The 22,612-nt window shown below is 46.0% G+C and overlaps 1 protein-coding gene across 2 annotated transcripts in view; it reads right to left on the bottom strand.

The window, feature by feature from the left end:
* Positions 1–22,612, bottom strand: part of LOC138527604 (zinc finger protein 773-like) — a 282,571-nt gene that overhangs the window by 181,316 nt on the left and 78,643 nt on the right. For both annotated transcript variants that reach the window (XM_069638907.1, XM_069638918.1), the window contains exons 2-3: positions 2,387–2,558; positions 1,993–2,119 (exon numbers count right to left, since the gene is read on the bottom strand). In XM_069638907.1, the coding sequence (XP_069495008.1) occupies positions 1,993–2,119; positions 2,387–2,416 (157 nt within the window). In that variant the 5' untranslated portion in view covers positions 2,417–2,558. The remainder of the gene's footprint in view (positions 1–1,992; positions 2,120–2,386; positions 2,559–22,612) is intronic.

Below are 22,612 nucleotides of genomic sequence, written 5' to 3'. Positions count from 1 at the left end.
TGCGGATTCCAGAAAGCCTACCATGACAAAGGTTGGCCTCTTGCTGTCCACTAAGGTGTCCCCCTCCGACTCTATTCCCTTTCCCAAAATATATTCGACTCCCTGGATTTTTTTATTCATCCACAAAATTGTGGATATTCATAACCATATCAAGCAAGACAGGAGTCAGACCAGTGAGTCTGTGGTTCCTCTATCGACTTTGGCTACTTTGCGGATCCCTGTGTCTCTGGCTGTTCTGGTATCCTCGTGGGACCCTTTCCGCTTCTTATTCTGTTGCAGAGATTCTTTTGGCTGTGGAAAAAATGAACTGATGCTATTCCACTGGATATTCTGAAATATTGTGAAAGAAATTCTGCCGTCTATTGCCACCAACGTTGTTTCTGCAATTAATCTCTTCTGCTCTATGGGCGAGATCCCCTCCGACCTGAAATATGCCTTAGTTATTCCGTTGCTCAAAAAGCCTTCTCTCGAGCCTCTAATTTCAGCGAATTTGCGTCCTATATCGCTCCTCGCTTTTTTAATGAAGTTGTTGGGAGTCACTGTTTGCACCCCTGCTTGGGAGTCTCTTTTGACTCCTTTCAGTCAGGGTTTAGGCCAGGTTGGGGCAATGAAACTGTATTGGTTTCGTTGTTGGATGATTTGGCACTTATTTGTGATCAGGATGGAGTGGCAGCCTTGATTCTGTAAGATGTATTGGCTGCTTTTGATACTGTTGACCACTCCGTTCTGCTCAGTCGACTCTCTGCAGCTGGGATTTCTGGCGTGGTTTTATCCTCGTTTAATTCTTTTCTTTCTCATCTCTCTCAGTCTGTAGCTCTTCGGTCTTTCTGCTCTATTTTCATTGATTTTGTGGTGTTCTACAGGGTTCTCCCCTCTACCCCACCCTGTTCAATACTTACTCGCTCCCACGGTTCCGATGTTATTCGTACGCAGATGATACTCAGATCATAGTCCGTCTTGATCTTCTCCATTCTCCCATGCTACTCAGCTAAGGGACGGTCTGTAGGCCGTGGGGAGCTGGATGAGCGACAATTGGCTTAAATTGAATGGCGGTAAGTCTGAGGTTATAGTGGTAGGGTCGGCTTTTGAAGAGAGACATTCGGAGGAAGAATGTCTTGGCTATTTGAAGGTTTTGAAACACTTTCAAATTAATCTTGTCAGAACCTGTCATGAGCCATAAATCCCTGAAGCTGTGGTGGCGTGTCTGATTGTCAGTGGATGTAGGACTTCATTGGTACAAGTAAAGTGCAAGGCTGTGATACAAAGGAGCATTACCTCATAGTAAATTCTAATAGAAGCAAAGTTGGTGAAGTAGAGGTAGTAGCAGCACTGTGGAGTCACCCTAACAAATATTCCTATTGGGAAGCCTAACCTGAATAGAAGAATAATCACCGTTAACTAAGACTTGTTTTACTAACATTCTAGAAAATGTATTTCTTTAAACTGTGGCAAGTCCTCTTGGATTATATGAAGTGGTGAAAAAGCATTGAGGCTGGGAATAACATTGATGCTATTCTGAGAAAGTGGAAAGTCTTTATTTAACCAAGAAGAATAACTATGTTGTCGAAACTTTGGTTAACAAAAAGTTATCGTACCATTGGAACCTCAAGAACTGAATTAAGACTTTGCTATCTAGGTACATAGCCTTTTCTTTTGATGAACACTGGAGTTGAATTAACCTTGAATCCTGGGGAAGGGAAGGGAGTTCACGCAGGTTGCTGAAATGGTTGTCAAGAAACTGTTAATATCATGGTTTATGTTGATTGGTTCGCTATATATTTTACTTTGTATTGAATGTCTAAATTTGAGGGACATACATCATGTGCTAGCGTGTTTCCCCTTAGTTTGGTTAGGTCAGGAAATCCTCAGCAGAGTAGGGCTAGTGAAGCATTTCGGTGTACCTTAATAAAATGGCATGTTTTGAACAAACAGTTGCCTGACTCGCATTGCTGACCCCTCACACCTGGCAAAATATGAAATTTCCAACCTTACCCAAGGAAATAAGGGCTGTGTGGATCTCTCGCATCACGTTCTTGTACAGCTCCTTCTGCCAGTCTCCCAGAATCCTCCACTCCTCTTCAGAGAAATAGGCAGCCACATCACTAAAAGTCACAGAGGCCTGAAATAACACCAATGACATCTGTGTTAGGACTGTGCCACCTCCGGGTTTGTGTCATGTAACATTTGTGTCAGTGATGTGCAATCTCCTAAACCCAACATTCTTGCAACCTCCCCGTCAGTGTTGCACATAAGAGATGGAAAAACTCAGTTGCAGGGCATTACCTTTACATGAGAAAAGTAGGAGTGTTAACCTTTTTCAAATAATACCCCTGCCACTAAAACAATGGTTAACTATACACCAAAATGCACAGGGTTTGTATCCTACCCGTGCAGAGACATATTCAGTCACATTCATGACTTTTGGCGCCTTGGAAGTAGAAGGCTGAACGAGTTAGAGTTGTAGGTCTGGGTACATAGAGGCAGACGTTTCCCAGTGAGGAAGCATGGAGAAGTGAAGTAATAATGCAGCCATCCAATCCACTGCACTACTAATCATCCTGCAACAAGAAAACAAAATGAAATATTGGAGGTTAAAAGTTGAAATGTATCAGTCAGATCATACAATATCAAATGCTATTTAACATCAATTTACCAAAAAAAGAATCAAAGCATCGCCAAGCTACATCCGTCACACGAAAGAAAAGCAGCTCGATCAAAATGACAATTTGTGGACAAAATATGGGCTGTTCAAAAGTATGCAGCAAAAAGGGGGACAAAAAGTATATCAGAAGTCAAGTACATAATTAACCATCTATTAGTCCATTTCATAACAAACAATGTTGATAAGAAGATTGGAAATAGTATGGCACTGTATTTCTTCAATAAAAACACATACAACTGAAGTCAAAAACTCAGTATTCCCACTAACAGATTAATATGTGCTGCCTCTAAAATTGACACTTCTGCTATTTACACCAATGGTGTCATTGGCTCTGAAATGTGGGTACGACCTGGGAGCTGCTGCAAATGTAGCATAGGACTTTTTACTCTGGCCCCCTGCCTTCCGTTGCCACCTGGCCAAAGGGATTAACCAATCACCCCCCCCCCACAAAATGGGAAAGGGAAGTAGTGTCTAGTGCAACCTGTGCAGAATTTAACAGTAGAGGTGGCAGCCCTGAATTCTTAGGAGTCAGTCATCTATATGATCCTGGGCATAACAAAAGACCATATGGTGCTACCTGTAACTTATAAAGTTTGCCAGTAAAGGAATGTCATGTTGAGGGGCCTAGGAAATTCCAACGGTTATCGCTGAGCTTGGGTTCACTGGTGGCGTGAGCACTGGGGGCCATTACAGCAGCTCCAGGGTTCCATTTAATATTTTTGCATTTTGAAGGCTGCACACCAGGTTTGAAGGCCCCCCAGATTTTTTTGGCCTATTTTGTGTGGTCTTAAAATGCGGAATTATCACACTTCTGGGAGAGGGGGGTGGGGTCATAAACCCCCAACCCTCCAGGGAAGCGGATCCCACACCCGCCCCCATCCCCACCCTCTGCGTTATTGGGATTGCTTAGAAATTGGGGCAGGGGGCGTATTTATCATCCCCTCCAACCACCCCAAGAGCCCTTTCCTTGCCCAGCACCTCCCTTCCAAAGCCCCCCCCACCAACTCCTCATCAGACACACAAACACTCACATTTACCCACTCCCCAGCCCCCACCTTCCCCGCTAAAACATTCCCCCACATAGACGCACAGACACACACCCACAGATCCCCACAACACTTTCCTGGCACGCAATTTCCCTCTTCTGGCCCCGGCTGTGCCTGTCAGCCCTTGCAAGAACTTGTGTGCGTCAAGGGGCGTAACCGTTGGATTTAGAAAGACTGCTCTAAAAGGTCACAGAGCGGTAATTCTAATCAGTACAGGTGTTAAATGCTTTAGCTCATATTGATCAAGGTAAATCTTTTTTAACTCGAAATTTGTTGGTGGACGAAGCAGCCATTGGCTCACATCCATTGGGCAGTTGCTTCTTAAAAGGGATTTCGGTGTTAAAGCTGCCAAGGCCCAAGTACTCTGGACTGTGGGATTGTAACAGTCGCTGAGATTGGCGGCCAGGTCCCTTATGAGGCGGAGTGAGTCCTGGCCTTCTGCCCAATGGCCAACAGCATCCGCCCCCCTTTCACTTGCCTTCAGGACCACACTGGCCTGTGGTGTGGTCTCAAGTTTGCACTTACTGGTTTGGTGGCAGACCTCCCTCTCACCAGCGTGTCACTGCCTTTGCCCTTCACTATTTCCACCACAATTTGGTTCTCCGGGCCCCCCCAGGGGACCTTCCAGCACTTACCACGCCTCCACTCTTTCTCTGCACTTACACACTTGTCTTTGCTCTTTTATTGTCATTTTATTCATTCATTCATTCATTCATTCATTGTTTTAGGTTCCCATGCTTCCTTCCCTTTTGCCTTGTGGCGCTTTGAAACACTATTCCAACTGTACTAGCGGCTTATAAATGCCCAATAAAATAAATAACAGGATAATTTGTTTTGATCACTGTCACGTCACAGCAGACTAGCCCTGCAGAGGTTTCTGAACCCCGCTAATACCCACCAGAATTTCGGCACAGCGTCCACCTTTTGCTAACTAGTAGGACTGACACCTACGAGGGGAAAGCGAAAGTGGACAAAATAACCACCAGTCTCCTACTCGCTTGTCCTCACATTCAGGTCCCTGGACTCAACTTGTGAACCTACTGGGGATAATAATACTGAATTACTATTATTCTAAAGTTAAAACTTAATCTTCATTAAAACTCCTTCCCCAATATTAAGATTTAGCTAAACCTGCCAACCTCTGCTACAAACCCAGATTAATTTTTTGCAGTAGATTTAGAATACCCCCCCTCCACCCCCTGCATGAGTATATTGCACACAGTCTCAGTGTTTGCTTCCTGAAATCTTTGTTTCTTGGATGAGCTTGCCACCGGTCTCCTGTCTGAATCTGTTTTGGATCCTGAAGTTTATGTATATATTTTACAGATTGAACTTTAATGAAGTCTTCTTCAGATTTTTGTTTTTTGCCTTTTTTTTTTATCACCATCTTTTCTCTCCCCTTTTTTTGGGCCTTCAACACCTGCATCGACTTCTTGCATATACTTATCCTGTACGCACTTGTCTTGCCTTCTCATGCGATGTTGCGTCAAAATAAAAGCCGCCTTTACCAGAATAAAGAAATCGAACAGGGAATGCTTGTGCACTCCATGAGATAGGATTTCTTTTTATTGTTATTGTGCTTCAGTCAATTATCTGACTTTCCACAAATTCATAAAGGTAAAATACATTAAAATCCAAAACATTAAAATCCAAATACATTTCATTATACATTTTTCCTAAACACAAATAAGAAGGAACTACATGTCATAAAAACAAATTTAACAGAATTGTATATTTCAACACACCAATCCCTGGTACCGATCTTTATAATTGATATGACATTTATAATGCGCCTATACACACACGTGCTTCAAGGCGCGACGAGGCAAGGGAGGGGGCAACAGAGGGAAGACCGAGACAACGATCTTACTAGGACAGGTGACATTGCGATCGCGCAAGTACAGGGGTATAGTTTCAGAATTTGGAGTAATCTAAATACTTCAACAGAACTAGAAGGGTCCATGCCAGAGTTTAATCGATGCCAGAAATCACAAGTATCTAGCCACCTTGGGTGGTCCACACATCTAATCAAATGACTAGTTCCCGCCACTTCTTCTTGGGCCAAGTCCATTACAAAGTATCGTCTTTAGGCCATTTGATCGTTTTGAATAGCTGCAGTAATTTCCAGTCTACAGTCACCCTCAGGAATTCTAGCTCCAATTCATAACGCAGGGCCACTACAGACAGGGACTGAGGGAGCCTCAATGCCTTCTTCCATAATCTTACCTCACAATAGTCCCAATCTAGATCCTACGCTTGAGATTCTATATCCAACCCATACAGAAGACCTGGGATGATTTTGAGAATTCACAACATTGTGTATCGATATTTTTTAATTGTGCAGCTAACTGATCCATTTTCACGCCCAGTGGTTTTTTAATTAAGCTACATTAGGGTGGGCTGCAAGTCTAAAGCCTAGATATTTTGTTGCCAGTACGGGTTTGGGTTTAATACACATTGATTCCAGCTTCCAGCTGCTGACTTACCATCCTGTCTATGTTCGTTTTGCCAGGATTAATTACCAGCTCATTCACGGACGCATACCTGCTCATGGCCTCCAGCAAATGATAAAATCCCCTAGGGGTTAGTCCATGAGCAGGATGTTGTCGGCATAAGCCTCCCAACTCACCTTTTGCATTCAAACTTAGGACTTGCAAACACTGCTCTATTCAGATTTATTTTTATATCTGCCAGCTACAGATTACCCTTTCCTCACACCTCGCCCTGTGGGTATCTGTTCAGGTGTCTCACCCCATCCATTCTCACTAGAATATAAGTATCTTCATGCAGATACACGAGGATTGCCAATAGCCCAGGAGGGATACCCCAATCCTTCAATTGTTTCCGCAATAATGCCCTGTTGTCAGCATCAAAAGCCTTAGTAAAGTCTATTAGAGCTACATAGAGCGGGGAGCCATGCTTTATTTCTAAGAACGTTAAACTATCAAACCATTCAGTGTCATGGACATCCACCTCATAAAAACAATCTGTGCCTTATCAAACATTTTATTTTCATGAGCCCACTTCTACAGTTCCCTCAGAACCACCCCTGCAAAAATCTTGCTATAGGCATCCAGAAGGGCAGGTTAAAACTGTCTTGATTCGCCCGGTCACCCCTCTTGAAAATCGGTACCACCACTACAGACTTCCAACTAGGCGGACAGCACTCAACCTTGATACAATTCATAAAGAGCACATAGAGCACTGTCCATATGTCAACATTGTCCTTCAGTATGTGGTTAGTGAGTCCGTTGGGGCCTGCTGCTCTTGAACAAGATGCTTTACTGATCAGATCCCTGACCATTACTCATGTTACACATCTCGTTCAAGGAGCATTAGATGTAGGATGCTTTGCTCTAGTCCAAACAAGACTTCACAAATACAAATTCCTAAGCCCCAACGCACCTTGCGCCAATAAATCCTCGCAACACAAGGACCGCTGCTCTGGACACCCAAAACGTTGGGCAAGGCAGAATTGTAGTTGGTCAGTTTATAAGTGTGACTAATTGGGAAAGCTACTTCAAGGTTTATACGCCAAACGCGTTTACCCTGCTGCTTCTGGCTCACACTCCCACTATTACACAGAACCGAACAGCTGATTGCACGCTCACCTTGTGACAAAATGACTTATGCCTGCAGGAGTACATGGTTGAGAAATGGCCAAAACTCCTGCTTTGCCCTCAAACTGCTACAAAGCAAAAGTGGTCACAATCAAAAAGGTAAAACAGGCACAGTTGTGGGCTCAGAAGGCTATACTCTCAAGTAGGGTCTGAATGTGATACAGTAGCAACCCAAACAGCAGAGTATAACAGTCAAAAAAAAAATGCAATGTCCTATCATGGTTCTATAAAGATATACATACTTTAATTAAACACACCATGTGCAATAGTAACTAATTAGAAAAGCACTGCACAAAACCCACTTGTGTAGAAAGAGCAGAGAATATGCAAAAGATAGCAAGATGCAGCACACTGGGCAATGACATAGGGGAGTAAGGCAAGTAATGACAGCAATCTTTGTTAAAAAAAAATAGATATGCTCTAAGGCAAAAAGGGATTCATTGCGATCCAACCAGTCTCTAGGGCTCAAACATGGACCAAGGGGGCAGTTAGCAGTCAATTATACCTTTCTGAACTCTTTGACAGCATTGAACCAGGCTTCTTTGTACTGCTTGCGCGATTCAAATCAGGGTCGAAAGAGTTGGTCGTGTTGTTCCAGAAGGGTAGCAGGTGCAGAGCTCGGGCGTGTTGAAGTTCATTGCGGTTCAAAGAAGTGCAGATTGTGTGGGTGTCACGAGTGGGGCTCGCCTGTGATTCGGTGTCTGATTCGCAGGAAGATATTTCAGCCTCAGCAGATGGCGTAGTCCGGTCCGGAGTCTTTTTTTTTTTAGAGAAGATATACGGTCTGTTCCGGGAACTCGCCACAGTGGTTGCGTAAGAAGGCAAACAGCAACCAAGGCGGAGGATTCCCTGCACAGCCTGTTAGGGGAAAAAGCCAGTGGCAGAAAAAACCCCTGGATTGTTTGTGCACAGGGCTGAATGGAAGTCCAACGATCTTTCAGTTCCGGGAAGAAAACAATCACTGAGGTGTGCTCTTGTAAGCGCTGCGAGGAAATAAGGCCAAGAGGTTCTGCAGCTGGGAATCCGGTGAGTGCCAGGTGACAAATTCAGCGTAGTACCGACAGAAGAAGGCGGGGAAACCGAGTTCATCCATCCATCCATCAAATACAGGATCGGCAGCAGGTAGGGAGTAATGAAAACTGGAGAGAGATAGAAGAAACTACCAACCCGAAACCGTGAAACTAGACGTGATATAGCAAGATAAGAATAAATAGAAACCAAGGAGTAAATCTAATAATCCCGATGAAATCACCCAAAAGGAAGGAGCTGTGAAAATGGTAGGGTGAAAGTAACGAAGCCCTGGAGGAAAAGCAATACGAAAATGCCTAGAGAAGGAGGCGGAGTTACTTGAAAGTGAAAAGCCGAGTAGAGGCAGAGAAACGTAGGAAATACACAAATAGAGAAAAAGATACCGAGAGAGGTAACGCCAAAGGAGGAACAATAAAGCTAGGAAACACAACGCTATGAAAGGGAATAGTCAGACGGGAGGAAAACACAGAGGGCACGGGAACCAACGGCAACCGTGTAGCGAAGAACAGGAAACAGTTGCAACGCAAGGAGGGGGCGTGGCTAACCCCAATATGAGGCACACAGAACGTAACAGCTAGAACGCTGCACAGGGCGCCGTGACGGGGAATTTAATGGCGCTTCCATCGTGTCCAACACTTCCATCGTCCTGCCCTCATGACAGTGGGCCACAAGGGTCAGTTCGACAGTGGGCTCGACAGCGAAGAGGCTGGTGTGTGGATGTGCAGTTTGAGGCACCAGTCTGATCCACCGCCGAGGGTCGTGGTTTGATGAGGTGTGAGGGGTCCGAAATGTGAGGCGGACAACTTTGTAAAGCGTTTTCAACTTATGCCATCCTATTTATTTAAAAATCTGGTTGAATAAATGCTTCACTATCCCTACCCTGACTAGGAGATCCCTGCCTAAAATAAATTAAAGGGAACACTCTAACCAAGGTATATTTAACCCCTCACCCTTCTAACAATCAATGCAAAAAGGAATAATATGGCAACTTAATTCAACAAATATATATGACCTGATTCACAAGGTGATCAATGTCTCTTGTTGTGGTCTGGGCGAACTTCCCATTCAAGGGTTTGTCCACAGTTCAAAGGAAAAACGAGGAAATCCGTTTGAACCCGAAAGTCCAATATAGTTCTTGTGATCAACTTCTCAAAGTACTGTTGCTCCAATAAAGTATCTTGAAAAAAGGTCATAAGTTCTCATGCCTCTTGGAATAGGGACGGTCTCACATTTATGGCATCAACAAATAGTTTGATCAGGAAGTTTCACAGGTTCTATGTCATTTAATCGACGAGTGCAATTTTGAAGTCCCGTCGCCCCCACCCGCCCCCGAGTAGTTTTTACCAAAAAAAAACTAATTGAAATGGTTTTAACTTTGGGTGGGAGGGGGTTCCCTCCCATCCGCCTATAGTTTTTTTTTTAAACCTATTCGGACCCTCCGACCTCTTATGTATACACACTTTTCCAACCACCCTATAAATTTCCAATACGTTTTTTTGATAAAATATACAAGGGGAAAAAAACCATCGAAATTACCCGTCGATGAAAGAAGGCTATACCGTTTCACAACAATTTTACCTGCAGAAAGAATTGTAACTTTTCTTCAATCAGCTTTCACAATTCTTCCCCAAGTGACACTACTCAACATGTTGTTTTACATTAGTACCACTCTTCAGCACTTGCACATTCTACTACCTGGTTTATCCTTTCACCAGGTTTCTTCTGGGCAACCACTTCTTGCCCTATGGCAACTAGGGGAATATATAACTATGCATTTCTTGGGTTATAACAAAATAATGCATTACTGTTAACACCACAGGGTTAATGGCTGAATTTGTTCACATGCTACACTTGTGGCAGAACAGAATTATGATGGCAACAAGCCATTACATACTGTGGTATTTGTAGGATGTCTATTTTACAAGAAGGCGAATATCGTGTCTCATCCCGGGTTCCTCTCACCTCCCTGAGCCTTTTCTCCTCCCAGGTGAGCCTCCTGCGGAACACCAGCCCCAAGGTCAGGATCAGGAAGCGTCTGCCTTTCCCTGGCAGGAGACTTTAGGCAGGGATTGAGTGAGGGATCCATAGGATTCATCACAGAATTCACCAAAGTTGGTTTAACTGGCGATGAAGATCAGCAGCAAAGATACTGATGATTTGAAGGGTGGCTCAAGGTGGCTTAAAGCGAAGTGCACATGGTGAGGGCTGTTAGGGAGAATTCTCAAAAATGTGTTAATTCCCACCACATTAGAGACACCCAGCAACTTTGCTGGATTTTGAGGACTTGATTTTTTTTAACCTGGAGAGAGCGAGATCCTTTTTCCCCACTCTCTCATGTATTTTAATGTGATTTTATATACCGTTTCTTTTGGTTATGGAGTCTAACCAACTCCATAGGCATCATCTTTTACAATTGTGTCCTAAAGCACCTTCAGTGCAGTGGCACAGAGAAGTCTTTCAGACTTCCCAAGGTTTAAATACCTTCTCTGTGATCAACTACTGTTACCCAAAGCAGTAAAGTGAAACTGACTTTACTTCGCATTGTACTTGGTAGACCCAGCACACCCTACCTTACAATAGAGTGCTGGAGGGGTTACTTAGTATCCCGAGTCTAAATGCTCATGTAACATTTTTTATGTTACCCTTTCCTCAATTGACTGGCTGGTGCCAGTGGATTAATTTTGAACTACCTTGGTTTGCATTTACCAAGACCGTTCGCGGCTCCGGTAAAGTAACTGCGGGAGCCATCTTTCTCAAAATGGCGTACAGCCATCTTTGTGAAAATGGTGCCCGGTCTTTTTTCGCCAGGTCTTTGTGGGAAGGTCCTTGTAGAGAGTTTCTCCGAGCGTCAAACCAGGTTTGGTCTCTTTGTTCATTTTGCCTTTGGCAGGGTTTCTGAGATAATCCCGCCTCTGGCGCACAAGTGTCTGAGGTAGGCAGTAAGTGAGAGGTACCCAAAACTCCCTGTGCTTAGTCTCCTCGGAGAGTGAAATGCACTCTGTGGTGATTGGCTAGCTGACTGTCCAGCAAGGACAGCCACCCTGCTGGGCGAGTGACAGCTAGGCTGGAATGAATGGGAGAGAACTGAAAAAAAGGCAAGTCTTTTGGCTTGGAAGGCAGAGTCGACCACTGGACGAAGGAACCAAAGAAGAACTTGAAGAGGACGCCTGCTGCAACTCCTGGACCATTGGTTTGCCCTGTGAAGCCCTGCTGCAGTGACTACTTGCCAAGTTTGCATTGACAGAAGCCCCTGCAAGGACGACTTCTCCCTTTGAGTTGGTGGGACCAATCAACTCCAAAGTAAGCCACCTGGTCACCCATCTCAGAGTTGGTTGAATTTCCTCAGAGTTGCTGCAGGAAACAGTTTAGCCTGGTAGAGGGACACCAGATTGTGTGCGTTACTTTTAAGCTGGCCTAAATCTTTTGGACGATCCTCCGGACTCCCGCGAAGCTGGACTGACCAGGCCTGAGCCCCCTCAGAGTGTGGGACCCCAGAAGTAAGGACAGTTCACTTTGACAGCCAGGAACTACGCATATTGCTATTTGTTGTACCACAAGGGGCTGAATCGCGAAACAGCCACGGAAAGTGAAGTTTGCCGGTTGCCAGTTTTGACAGTCCCAGTGCAGGAGTCCCCCGATGTCCTCCCACTTGTCCCCACGACTGAGGCCCAGTAACAGTGAGATCTGCAGAGCTGCACAGGAACAGAGGTCATCAGCTGCATCCTTTTCTTCTTTACCAAGGTACTGTAAAGTAAGTCTAAGAGAACTTACCTCTTACTGTAGAAGTGCTTGTAACTTCCACAACTCACAAGCCCAATCAGCTTGTGGCCCTACATTTGATTCTACTCCTAAGAACTTGTGCAAAGACTTTTACATTGACTTACCTCAAGTGCTGCATCCTATACAAAGACTTTTGCCCGTTGACTTTGGCTTAGCCTATTGAATAACTGATATCTGAAAATATTTGCCCATCTTATGAATATTTGTAATTTCTTGTGTTCTAATAACCTTTGCCTTTTGCCAACTTTTTAAGAGTGTTCTGAATGCCAACAGTAAGATATTAATGTCCCCAGCACCCTTGTCATTGAAGTCACTTGTTGGTGTAGGTTGGGTCTGTGGGCCACCCCAAAAGGTTCTCGTCCGATTCAGAAACTCGGAGTGTACAGTATTGAAGTGTATTTGTATGAGACTAGTATATTGCTCCCTTCTAAAAAAGGCTTTATAACTGACTGATAAATTAATAATTGTTTATGCAAGAAACCTTGAGTGTAAGAGTATATTTGAATACCTGTAACTGTAAATATTTGTGTAACTCCACTACAGCTCACATTTCCCCTCTTGAGATAAGCCTGGCTGCTCAACAAGCTACCAAAACTGTGGGTTGCCTATACCTGTAGTCATAGTTGTTGATTGTAGTGTTCCCAGAGGGTACTGCATTCAAACTTTGCCTAACAAGGGCTACCAGGGTCATTATGACAGTCCGTTCAATGGCGAAGATACTGGTGACTTGATGCACAATTCGAGTCGGCCGGCTCCGGTGCAGCATTTGAAGGTTGTGGTTCAAAGGATTCCCCCAGGATCTGGTCAACTGTCAATGAAGATCTGCAACAAAGGCTGGTGTGTCGAAAACTGTTTAAAAAAGGCAGCGGGCGCAACAATAAGCTTCAAGTTCGAGCCAGGGCAACAATGCGCTCAGCTGATATGGTGCGACAGCAAACTGGTTGGAGAGTGCAGAACAGTAACTTGAATATGGGTTGAGTGCCAAAGGCAGCTACGGTCCCGTTTGGTCCAAAAGGGTCCAAGTGGTTCGAGTCACAGCATGCAGCAGTTTGACAGTGAAAGTTCAAGCATCCTGACTGTCAGTTTACTGCGACTTCCAATCCAGTGACTGAAGAATAAGATTTGTCCTTGTTCTCAGACTCCCACCATGGGAAATATGGGCACATACCTTCAGGGGTCCTGCAACACAGTGAGGTTCAAGGCAGCAGTGTGACTGACAGAGGCAGGTCTTGCTCCAGCCGCAGTTCATCTCCAATGTGGCCCGAGAATGGTTAAGAAGAGCGTGCCTCTGCCTTGCACACCCAGTTTTTACCTCACTGGCAGAGGACTTGGAAAGCTCAACTCTCCCAACAGACGTCCAATGAATTCTTCGTCACGTGTTTGTTCAAGAGTGAATCATAAAAGAGTAGGACAGCCCCCCTTTTAAAAAGCAGGCTGTTGGACAAAAGTAAGCTTGCTTTAATGGGACAATACCTGTCCTGGGAACAAGTGGATTTTGCCTTCTTGACATCACACACAAAAGGGAAAGATGTGGAGACCTTCCTCCAGCTATAAGGAACTCCCTCAGTCTGCACGAATAACCCCGCCCCTTCTGAACAGAATCAAGGGCCCTTTTGGTATGCAGAACCCTGGTGCGAGGCAACTCTTTTTGTGACTGGGTGAGACCTTTGGTTCTTGATTCCTGGCCAGCTTCCGGTGTAGTGGCAGTCTCTGAAATGTATTTACCTGCCTTAACAAAGGAACAAAGAGGCAACACCCAGAACAACAGTATTGCTAGCCACAGCAAAGACAGCTTGGCTGGGGGCGTGGCACACTACTCCTAATCCTTACACAACTGACACTTCCACAAATCCAAAGATTTGGTCCCTTCTCCCCAAGGTCAGCCAACCCCTTTGGCACTACCCCTTTTGGACTAGGGAGGTAGACCAGTTATGCAACACCATCTCTAGAGGACAGTGCAAGCGCGATCCCCCTGGAGGTGACCACACCCCTCCGAGACTATGGAATCCCCAAAGAAGAATAACATCCCACCTTCCCTTTCCCAGAAGTCTGACATGTTCATTGGTTATATGGGAAGTGAACAGGGTAATTATGTACAGGGGCCCTTTAATGTGGAAGGCTAGTTTCTGACCTATATTTTCCATACAAATCTTGTGGGAACCAGCACCAATCAAGTTTCAGGGCAGAACTTAAAGATCAAGGTACAGGCAGTGAAGAGGAGAGCAGCCGCCAAGAGCGAGCAACACAGGCTAACAGAGCCGCGCAGAAGAGCAGAGTATGCAGCAGATGCCATGATGGGTGGACCCATTAGACACGCAGAGAACGCTGTAGCTTCGACAAAGGTGAAACCTCGAGCCAGAGAGGAGCGCTGAAGCAGGAAGCGCCACCCCCACTGAAGGCGCAAGGTATTGCCCTCCTGGAGCAAGGACTCTGGTACTCCCAGCAGGATAAACCTGCTCAGAGCAGTGAAGGGGCCTGTGGAGCCGAGAAGGGCTCCCAGAGTATGCCCCAGAAAGGGGTGAATGAAGCAAAACAAATGAAGGGGTCAGAGGAGCCCGAGAAGGGCGAACCAAGAGCATACCCCAGGAAGAGGTGAACAGAACCCAACAAGCCAAGGGGACCATGAAGAAACAACCGACCGCATACCTCAGGAAGGGTTGAACAAAGCCAAATAAAGGGGCCAGAGAAGTCCATAGCAGACCCCACTGCTGGGTGAACGAGAGTGAACAAACATAGGGGGCCGGAGAAATCTAGCCCACAAGGTGCCTACTGCGAGCATACCCCAGGACGGAGCAATCAAAACAGCACAGCTCTGCTTTAGACACAATCAACCACTCCATCCTCAAAGCGGCTCCATGATACCCATGGTATCTCAGAGCGGGCACTGGACTGGCTGACCTCCTTCCCAGGTTATCCTGGGTTCTTTCTCCTCACCCACCTATATCTCCACCTTTGGCATTCTCCAGGGCCCCATCCTTTCGCCTTGGTTCTTCAACATCTATCTCGTCCATCTTGCTCACCTTAACTCCAGTTTCTCCCAGCACTTCCAGTGTTATACAGATGACACCCAATTCTTCTTCAGACTACCGTCTGCATTTCTTCCGACTTCCTCTGTTATTCCCGACTGCCTGTCTGCCATCCAGTCTTGGTTAACCTCCAATGAGCTCGGTCTCAATGCCAGCAAGACAGATTCTTCTTGGTCCTCCTTTTCTCCCTTCACTCTGGCCACTCTCCATTGGCTCTCGCCGCACTCCTTCTGAAACCAGAAACCTGGGAGTTATCTTCGACTCGTGTCTCTTTCATTCCTCACATCTTGGACCTTGCCAAGAAGGCCCATTTACAACTCTACCTCCTCAGAAACATCCTCCTTTTCCCCAGAAGCTTAATGTCTCCAGAGGTCTGGTACTCTCAAGGCTGAAATATTTTAACAGCATCTTCCTCAAAATTATCTTCTCTCTGCCACCTCCAGCTAATCCAGAATACAGCCGAGAGACTTATCCTTGGCCTGAAGCCCAGAGAACGTATCGCTTCAGCCCAAAAATCTCTCCACTGGCACCCGGTTGCTGGAAGGATTAAATTTAAATCCCTCTGCATCATCCATAAGGCTGTCTGGGGACAGGGAACCACATTATCAGCAACTTGCGCTCACCAACTACTATCCTTCCAGAACCCTCTGATCCTCCGGCTCCAACTCTCTAATCAGAGAGCGGGTGGCCGTTCTCTTTCCTCGGGTGGCTCCCGCCTCTGGATCAGCCTCCCCCTTTATCTCAGTCTTGAGCCAGAACTAGCTCCGCAAGCATCTAAAGACTTTCCTCTTCTCCTCCTCCTTCCCTCTCTCCTGTGCAAAACCCCACAGTTGCTGTGATTGGTGGGCTGGACCCTTGTGTGTCATTCTGGGTCCTGGCCTTCTGTCCAATCGCCCACAGCATCCGCCCTCCCCCTGCACTTGCCTTTGAGCACCAACTGGCCTGTGATGTCTCACAGGTATACATTTATAGTATTAGCTGGTGACCCCCCCCCTCTTCCACCAAGTGGTCGCAGCCTGGCACTAACCAGTTGCTTTTTAAACTAGTTCTCTGACACAACCGCCGCCCCTCTGTGGAACCTCTAGCACTTACACACACCGCCCCCCCCCCCCCGACTCCCCTGTCCATTTTCTCGCTCTATGCACTTGCACGCTCCGAATGTTCTTTTTGGAACGCTTTTGTCTTGCTGTTCCCTTGTTCCATTCCCTTTGCCCTGTGTGCGCTATGAAACAATTTCTTGATGTATAAGCACCTCACAAATGCCCAATAAAATAAATACAAATAAAATTAAGGGGCTAGAGAAGCCTGCATTCTGCAAGGGAAAAGCCCCAAGCGTACACGAGGAAGGGGTGAACAAACCCATAGCAGCAGAAAGGCCAGAGAAGCCTTTAAGGGACAAATCGACAATATATCCCAGGATGAGGCGACAAAAACAGAAAATTCAACTGAGCAAGAACCGCATAGAGTGCATCTGGGGCTAAGAACAGTATAAACCCACAAAAAAGGTGAAGAAACAGAGAACCTGTTTGAGCAAGCCTACCATCTCTCCGGGAATATCAGGTGCGAGAGGTCAGGGATGTTGAGTGAAAAATTTGCATTTAAAAAAAAAAAACAAAAGAGAACAAAAACGGTTTTGAAAGACCCCTACAAGCAGTCGTTCTAAATCAAACTGTCATTCCCCTATCGCACATGAGCACGCGCAGGGGCTGACAGGTGCGGGCAGTAGAGAGAAGCCGCACGAGCGAGTCAAGTATAATTTATTTGTTGTTCGTGCACGTGTGTTGTGATGAATCAGAGCTGATCATCCCATAGACCCTGGCCGGGATCACTTCTCATGTGGCCAGGGAAAGGCAGACGCTTCCTGATCCGGACCATGGGATAGTGTTTTTCAGGAGTGTCACATGGGAGGGGACTCCGGTCAGGAGAATTGGGAGAACCCTCCAACCAACTTCTCTAATGATCAAACAGTCTTATTGGTCTACTGCAAAACTGAAGCCATGTTAAAAGGAACAAGTCCCATAATGAGTTAGGTACAGGGACTATAGTGCGCAGTCTAGTTGTTCTAATGCCCCACACCAGAGTGGGACTTTCAAACATTTAAAACCGCTTTGGGTGCAGGCCATTAGGAGGAAGCAGGGGGAGCAACAGAGACAGGAGAAACGAGAAGGAGCCGCTGCTGTATTGGAAGCGAGGACGCACAGCGGGAAGCGGTACAAAGACTGGCTATCCCGAGGGAGAGGGGACCTCTCCTGGTGCAACTGTGGTGTGTGGCATTCACTGGAGTGCAAGCAGGGCAGTGAAAGCTCCAGTTACAGGAGTCACGAGCGAGGGAAATGTTACCGGAGCCGTCAGGCGATTGTGCAAAATTTAAGGACGAAGGAGCAGAAGATCTATTAGAGTTGCACAGAAAGACTGGTGAGTTGGTCTCCGTCATGGAACCCTGGGGTGCTCCGAAACAGACCACTGAATCCCAATAACATTTTTGAATCCTGAACTATTGAATGAAAGCCAATTAAACATAACTCTTATGTTAAAAGAAACAGAATTGAGCAACATTGTAGCCACCACTTTCAAAGAAGTGCTAAGGACGAGTATGTTTGTCCTTCTTGCAGAGGTTTTTATCAAGCAGTTATGCGGTTAAGAGAAATAAAGTTGAGAAATGTAACCAAAATCGCCAAAGCCAAGGAAAGGCAATTAAGGAAAATCAATAAGTCTTAAGGAAAATTCACGCTTGCCCCAGTTCTAATCTTCTACGCTCAAAAGGTTCTCCCGGCAATGACCTTTGGGTCCGAATTGGGTTGGAACATCGATGCCCAGTTTTGGCAGAAGATAGAAGGTATATTTTGGCGCCAAGCAGCCCTCCAGATAACAAGCTTATCTTGCCCATTTACGCATTTAATTATTGCAAATACGGATGTTTTAATTCTTTACTGCTTACCATGTACGCTTTGATTTATTCATAAAAAAACATACTTTTCACCACTAGATGGCACGGTAGCGTTACTTTTGTCAGCAGCATAGCCTTTCTTATAGAGCAGGACGATTTGCAGCTGCTATGTTTTGGCGTGAGGGGCTCTCTGATGTACTCAGACAGATTCTGGCATGGCACATGTGCATGCCATTTAGAGCAGCAGCGCGGAGGACTCCTGGCCACTGAAACTGTCAGCCAGCATATCTCTGAGGAGGGACATCTCTCTCCAGGAGAGCACACCCTCGGCGACGCTGCACCCAAAACGTAATGTCATTATTTTTTTGTAGCTGTCCATTCCCGTCTTTGCATGTTGTGCGTATGGAGTGCATGCAGGGCACCTCGCCAGTCACTATTATGTACAATGCACACTTCTTTAAACGCTCGCAGCTAAGCAGACCAAACGTGTTCCTCATTTCAAACTCTGTGTCCACTGGCAGCTCACTAAAAACCTCCACAGCTTAAATCCTCCTTTCTCAGCAGACCGCCAGGATCGCCGCTAGATCGGCTGCTTACCACCAACCGCCCCTCCACCTCCACTCCACCCCCCCAGCTCGGCAGCAGTGGTCGGTGTGAAAACAATCTCTCCTTTTATGAGGCAGCATGTGATCTTGCCCAAAAAGAATCCCATCTCCAACACCATTGACAGACTGTCAGATACACTGGGTGCAATAAAGAAATCACTGTGCACGTTACTGCCGGTTGTTATGAGGACAGGATTTCAAGCTTCTACACGGGACAGTCTTGCTCCCAATGTGCACAAGACATCCAGGCACACTGTGTGGCGGCAGCTATGTGCTCAGTATTGACAGGCGTGCTGTGGAGTCTCTGCTGGGGTAGTTTCCCTGCGGAGGCAGGTGCTCCAAGTGCAGGCGTGGTGTGTGAGGGCAGGTGCCATTCCAGGTTTTCCATGCAGGCATGCGCTCTTAGCAGGCTGGAACTCTATGATGACAGTGTCTTATGGAGGCAGGTGCTCTAAACATTGAGGTGTTGTGTGGAGGCAGGTGTTCCACGGAATGACTAATGAAACTGGTATTCGCTGGATGGAGGGTCCTCCAATGCTCTCGGAATACAGGTGTCGGTCAGCCCCTGAGGTGGGCTATCCAGGTAGATAGTCTATGCAGCTGGGTGGCTTTCGGGAGTCTGATGCTCTATGCATGCAGATTAAGTGCTCTGGCTAGTCCGGTGTTATCTCAGAGCCTGTGCTGTGTACAAGCAGCTGCTGCGGGCTGCTGCTCTACTCGGTGTAGGCAGATGCGTTATGCAGGGAGGTGCACTGTGCAGGGAGGTGTTATATGCAAGGATGTGCTGGGATGCTTTGTGCAGACAGACGCGCTTTGAAGGGGTATCTCAGTGGTGGCAGCAGCTATGTGCGTGGAGGGGCTCTGTACAGGAATGTGCTCGGTGAAGGCAGTGTTCTGTGCAGGAAAGTGTTCTCTGCAGGAGGGAACTCTGCCTGGGTAGATGTTCTGTGCAGGCAGGCGCTCTGTCCAGACTCTACAAAGAGTTTTACAAAAATTCATTGCTGTTATTATTCAAGGCTGCATGCGAGTGCCGACACCAGTAGAAGGTAATGAAACACACTCACATAGTTTGGCGCGAGGGACGTTTGGACGTGGCTGCAATGTCAGCCACGTCCAAACGTCCCTTGTGTACCAAAACGACGGCGCCACAAAGGCTTCTGCATCAAAATGGGTGCGCCGAAGCAGTCGCGCCAAACCGGCCCGTGTCGGAATGGCGGCACCAAAAAGGGATGTACCGCCTTTCTTATGCATGATGGTGAATTTCTAACTGAAAGACTAAATCTGTGACAGCTAAGCGAGCAACACAGTAAAGCATGCACCATTTTAAAATGTGTTCATACCCATAACGTCTAATAGCTTCATATGCTAAAAAGAAAAGTTTGCTTTGATGTCCTTAGTTGAATATTCTTTAATAACCATACATAACACCACGCTGGAAGTGTGTGACGAATCTCCAAACCTAAGTGAGTTTATGGCACAACTTATTTTTTGGGGTGTTTTTAAAGCGCTGAAAATAAAGTGGGTAAATCCAGGATGTTTTGCCTTTTGGATCTTCTAGTTTTCCATGCAGGATGTGGAAAATAAAGGTACAGTGATATTATTTTGGCACAAAATGTTTCTATATGGATTTACATGTGCATTACTATGCAAGTAAACTCTATAGGACAGTATTATTGTAGGTCTTGACACCCAAAACTAAAAGTTTTGTTCCAAGTAGAGCGCCGAAGAAGGTGGCCATGCCTAAATTGAATGAGCGGGTTAAAATCCCAGCTTCGCTGTTTAGCCTAAGTGTGTGATGCTGGGCAAATAATGTAATCTCACCCTGACATCAATTGCAAAAATTGGAGTGCTTATAAGTTTACACCCTTACAAAAGGACAGTTTTAAGAAGTGTAGGGACACATTGGTGTATACTGGTGCTCCTATGCTAGTGGCTCCAATACTGCTGCATAGAATTGCATTATTGCTGCACTGGCCCTCCCCCATTCTTGTAACACTGGATTTGACAGGTAGACATAGGTCACCAGTCAGTCAGTGCACCAGAGATTCTAGTATAGCAGACTGTGGTAGAACCAACATTACATTTTCTCCCCTCTTGCTCCCAGCCACTGAAGGTGCTTGGGCAGTCCAGTGTACTGCCCCACACTCTGCAATGCCCTGTTATGCTATGATATTGAGTATTTCATTGCACACCATCTGTCATTGTCACACTTTCTAGGACCTTCAGGTTCTGCAAGAAGTGGGTGTTTCAAACTCAAAGGAGAGAGCAGTTAACTGATTGTAACTTTGAAGATGCACTAGAATATTCTTATTACAATGAGTAATGAGGTTAGTAATGAGGTTAGATGCCCCTACACAAGTACGTTTGCCATTCCTCCAGTGTCTCTGAAGTTAGTGCCTCTCCCAACATTTGAAGGGTTAGCCCCAGCCTACATTCCCTGGATGTGCACACTTGCATTTTGATAGGCAGGGAGGTGAGGGAAGTCTTTCCCCCAAACTGGCGGTGTTAAAGTTTCTGTGTGTGCTCAGAAAAATGTAGTTGAACAAACGCAGTAAAACTTTAAAGCTGTTGCTTTCAAGAAAGTCTTCCATCACCTCTCTGCATATTGCACTATAAAATATACTATTCAATAGTTGTTTGTTAGGCAGAACCCTGTGCAGTTCCCTTGGGGAACACTGCAAAAAGATTAAGACTACAGGAGTAAGCAGTAAACCCAATTGGTAGCAGTCTGTACCACCCAGATTTATCTGGCAGCTGTGGCTGAGCAGTCAGACTTCTCTCAAGAAGAGTTAGGCAGTATATAGAGTATACACAATAGGGCTGAAGACACAGTAGAGCAAACAAACACTGACCAGAGCTTTGTATACAAAGTATAGAATTATTTATTTAAAACACACTTTATGCATTATACTAGCACTGTCAATCAAAAGCAAGTTAAAACACAGTCAAATAAAGTATTAACACCTCCCTGGATAACTAGCAGGCAAGTCAGGGTTAAAGCACCACTGTTTGTTAAGACAGAGGTGAGCGCATAACCTAGATGGCACTCAACTAGTTAAGGTTAAAGGGAGAGAAAAGGCAGGGCATGGAATAAAAACAGTTCCCAACACTTTTAGCAGCTCAGAGCAAGGGAAGAAAGGCAGTATATAGTGTAGAGCAAAAGTTCATAGGCCAGGCCCACTTTAAATGGAGCAAAGCGAAATGTGCCCAAGATCACAGTTTAAGTTTGCACTAAAAGTCTTTGCAGAGTGTTCAAAAGAGTTTGGGGCGATACAAAAGGTATAGTTAGAAGGTCTGGAGCCAACCCAGTTGGAAAGCCAAGGATTTAAGGGTCACCTTTAGCAATCCGTAGAAAGGGAGGCCAGGCAGGACACAGTACCTTAAAGAGAGAGGAAGCTCCAGCGGGGGCAGTTGTTCCTGGCAGTGATTGCAGTTCGTTGTTCGGGCCAGGGGAAGAGAGGATCTCGTCGAGGAGGAAACGTGGAGTTGTTGCACTGCACAGGGATGAAACCAGCTGCGGAGTTTCCGATTAAAAGGTGCGGTCCTTTTATTCACGGTCAAAGTGGTGAAACTTAGCTATCCAGCCGCCGGGGTGCTTGGCACGGGCGATTCGACCAAGAGACGTCTTTGGAAGCGAAAAAGGGTGAACTGGTTGATCCCACCAGCTCAGGGGGAGAAGACTCGTCCAGCAGAAGATCTTCTCTTGTCGTTGGGAAAGTGGTGAGTTCCGTTGCAGCAGGGCTTCACCGGTGGTGTCGTCGTTGCAGATGGCTCTGCTTCTTCCCTCTTCAGATTCTTAGGTCCGGTGGCGACTTCTGAAGTTCCAGTCCCAAAGGCCCTGATTTTATGCAGAAAAACCCCCATTCAACAGCCTAGCTGTCACTCACACATGCTAAGTGGTGAGCCGGAGCCAATCAGAGTAGAGTGCGACTTGGGTTGCTAAGGCAACGCAGTCCA

This window comes from Ambystoma mexicanum, chromosome 1q (genome assembly GCF_040938575.1).
Source record: "Ambystoma mexicanum isolate Mex_15411 chromosome 1q, UKY_AmexF1_1, whole genome shotgun sequence".
NCBI lineage: Eukaryota > Metazoa > Chordata > Amphibia > Caudata > Ambystomatidae > Ambystoma > Ambystoma mexicanum.
Note: the sequence above shows the minus strand (reverse complement) of the source record. Positions and strands in the feature narration are given on the sequence as shown.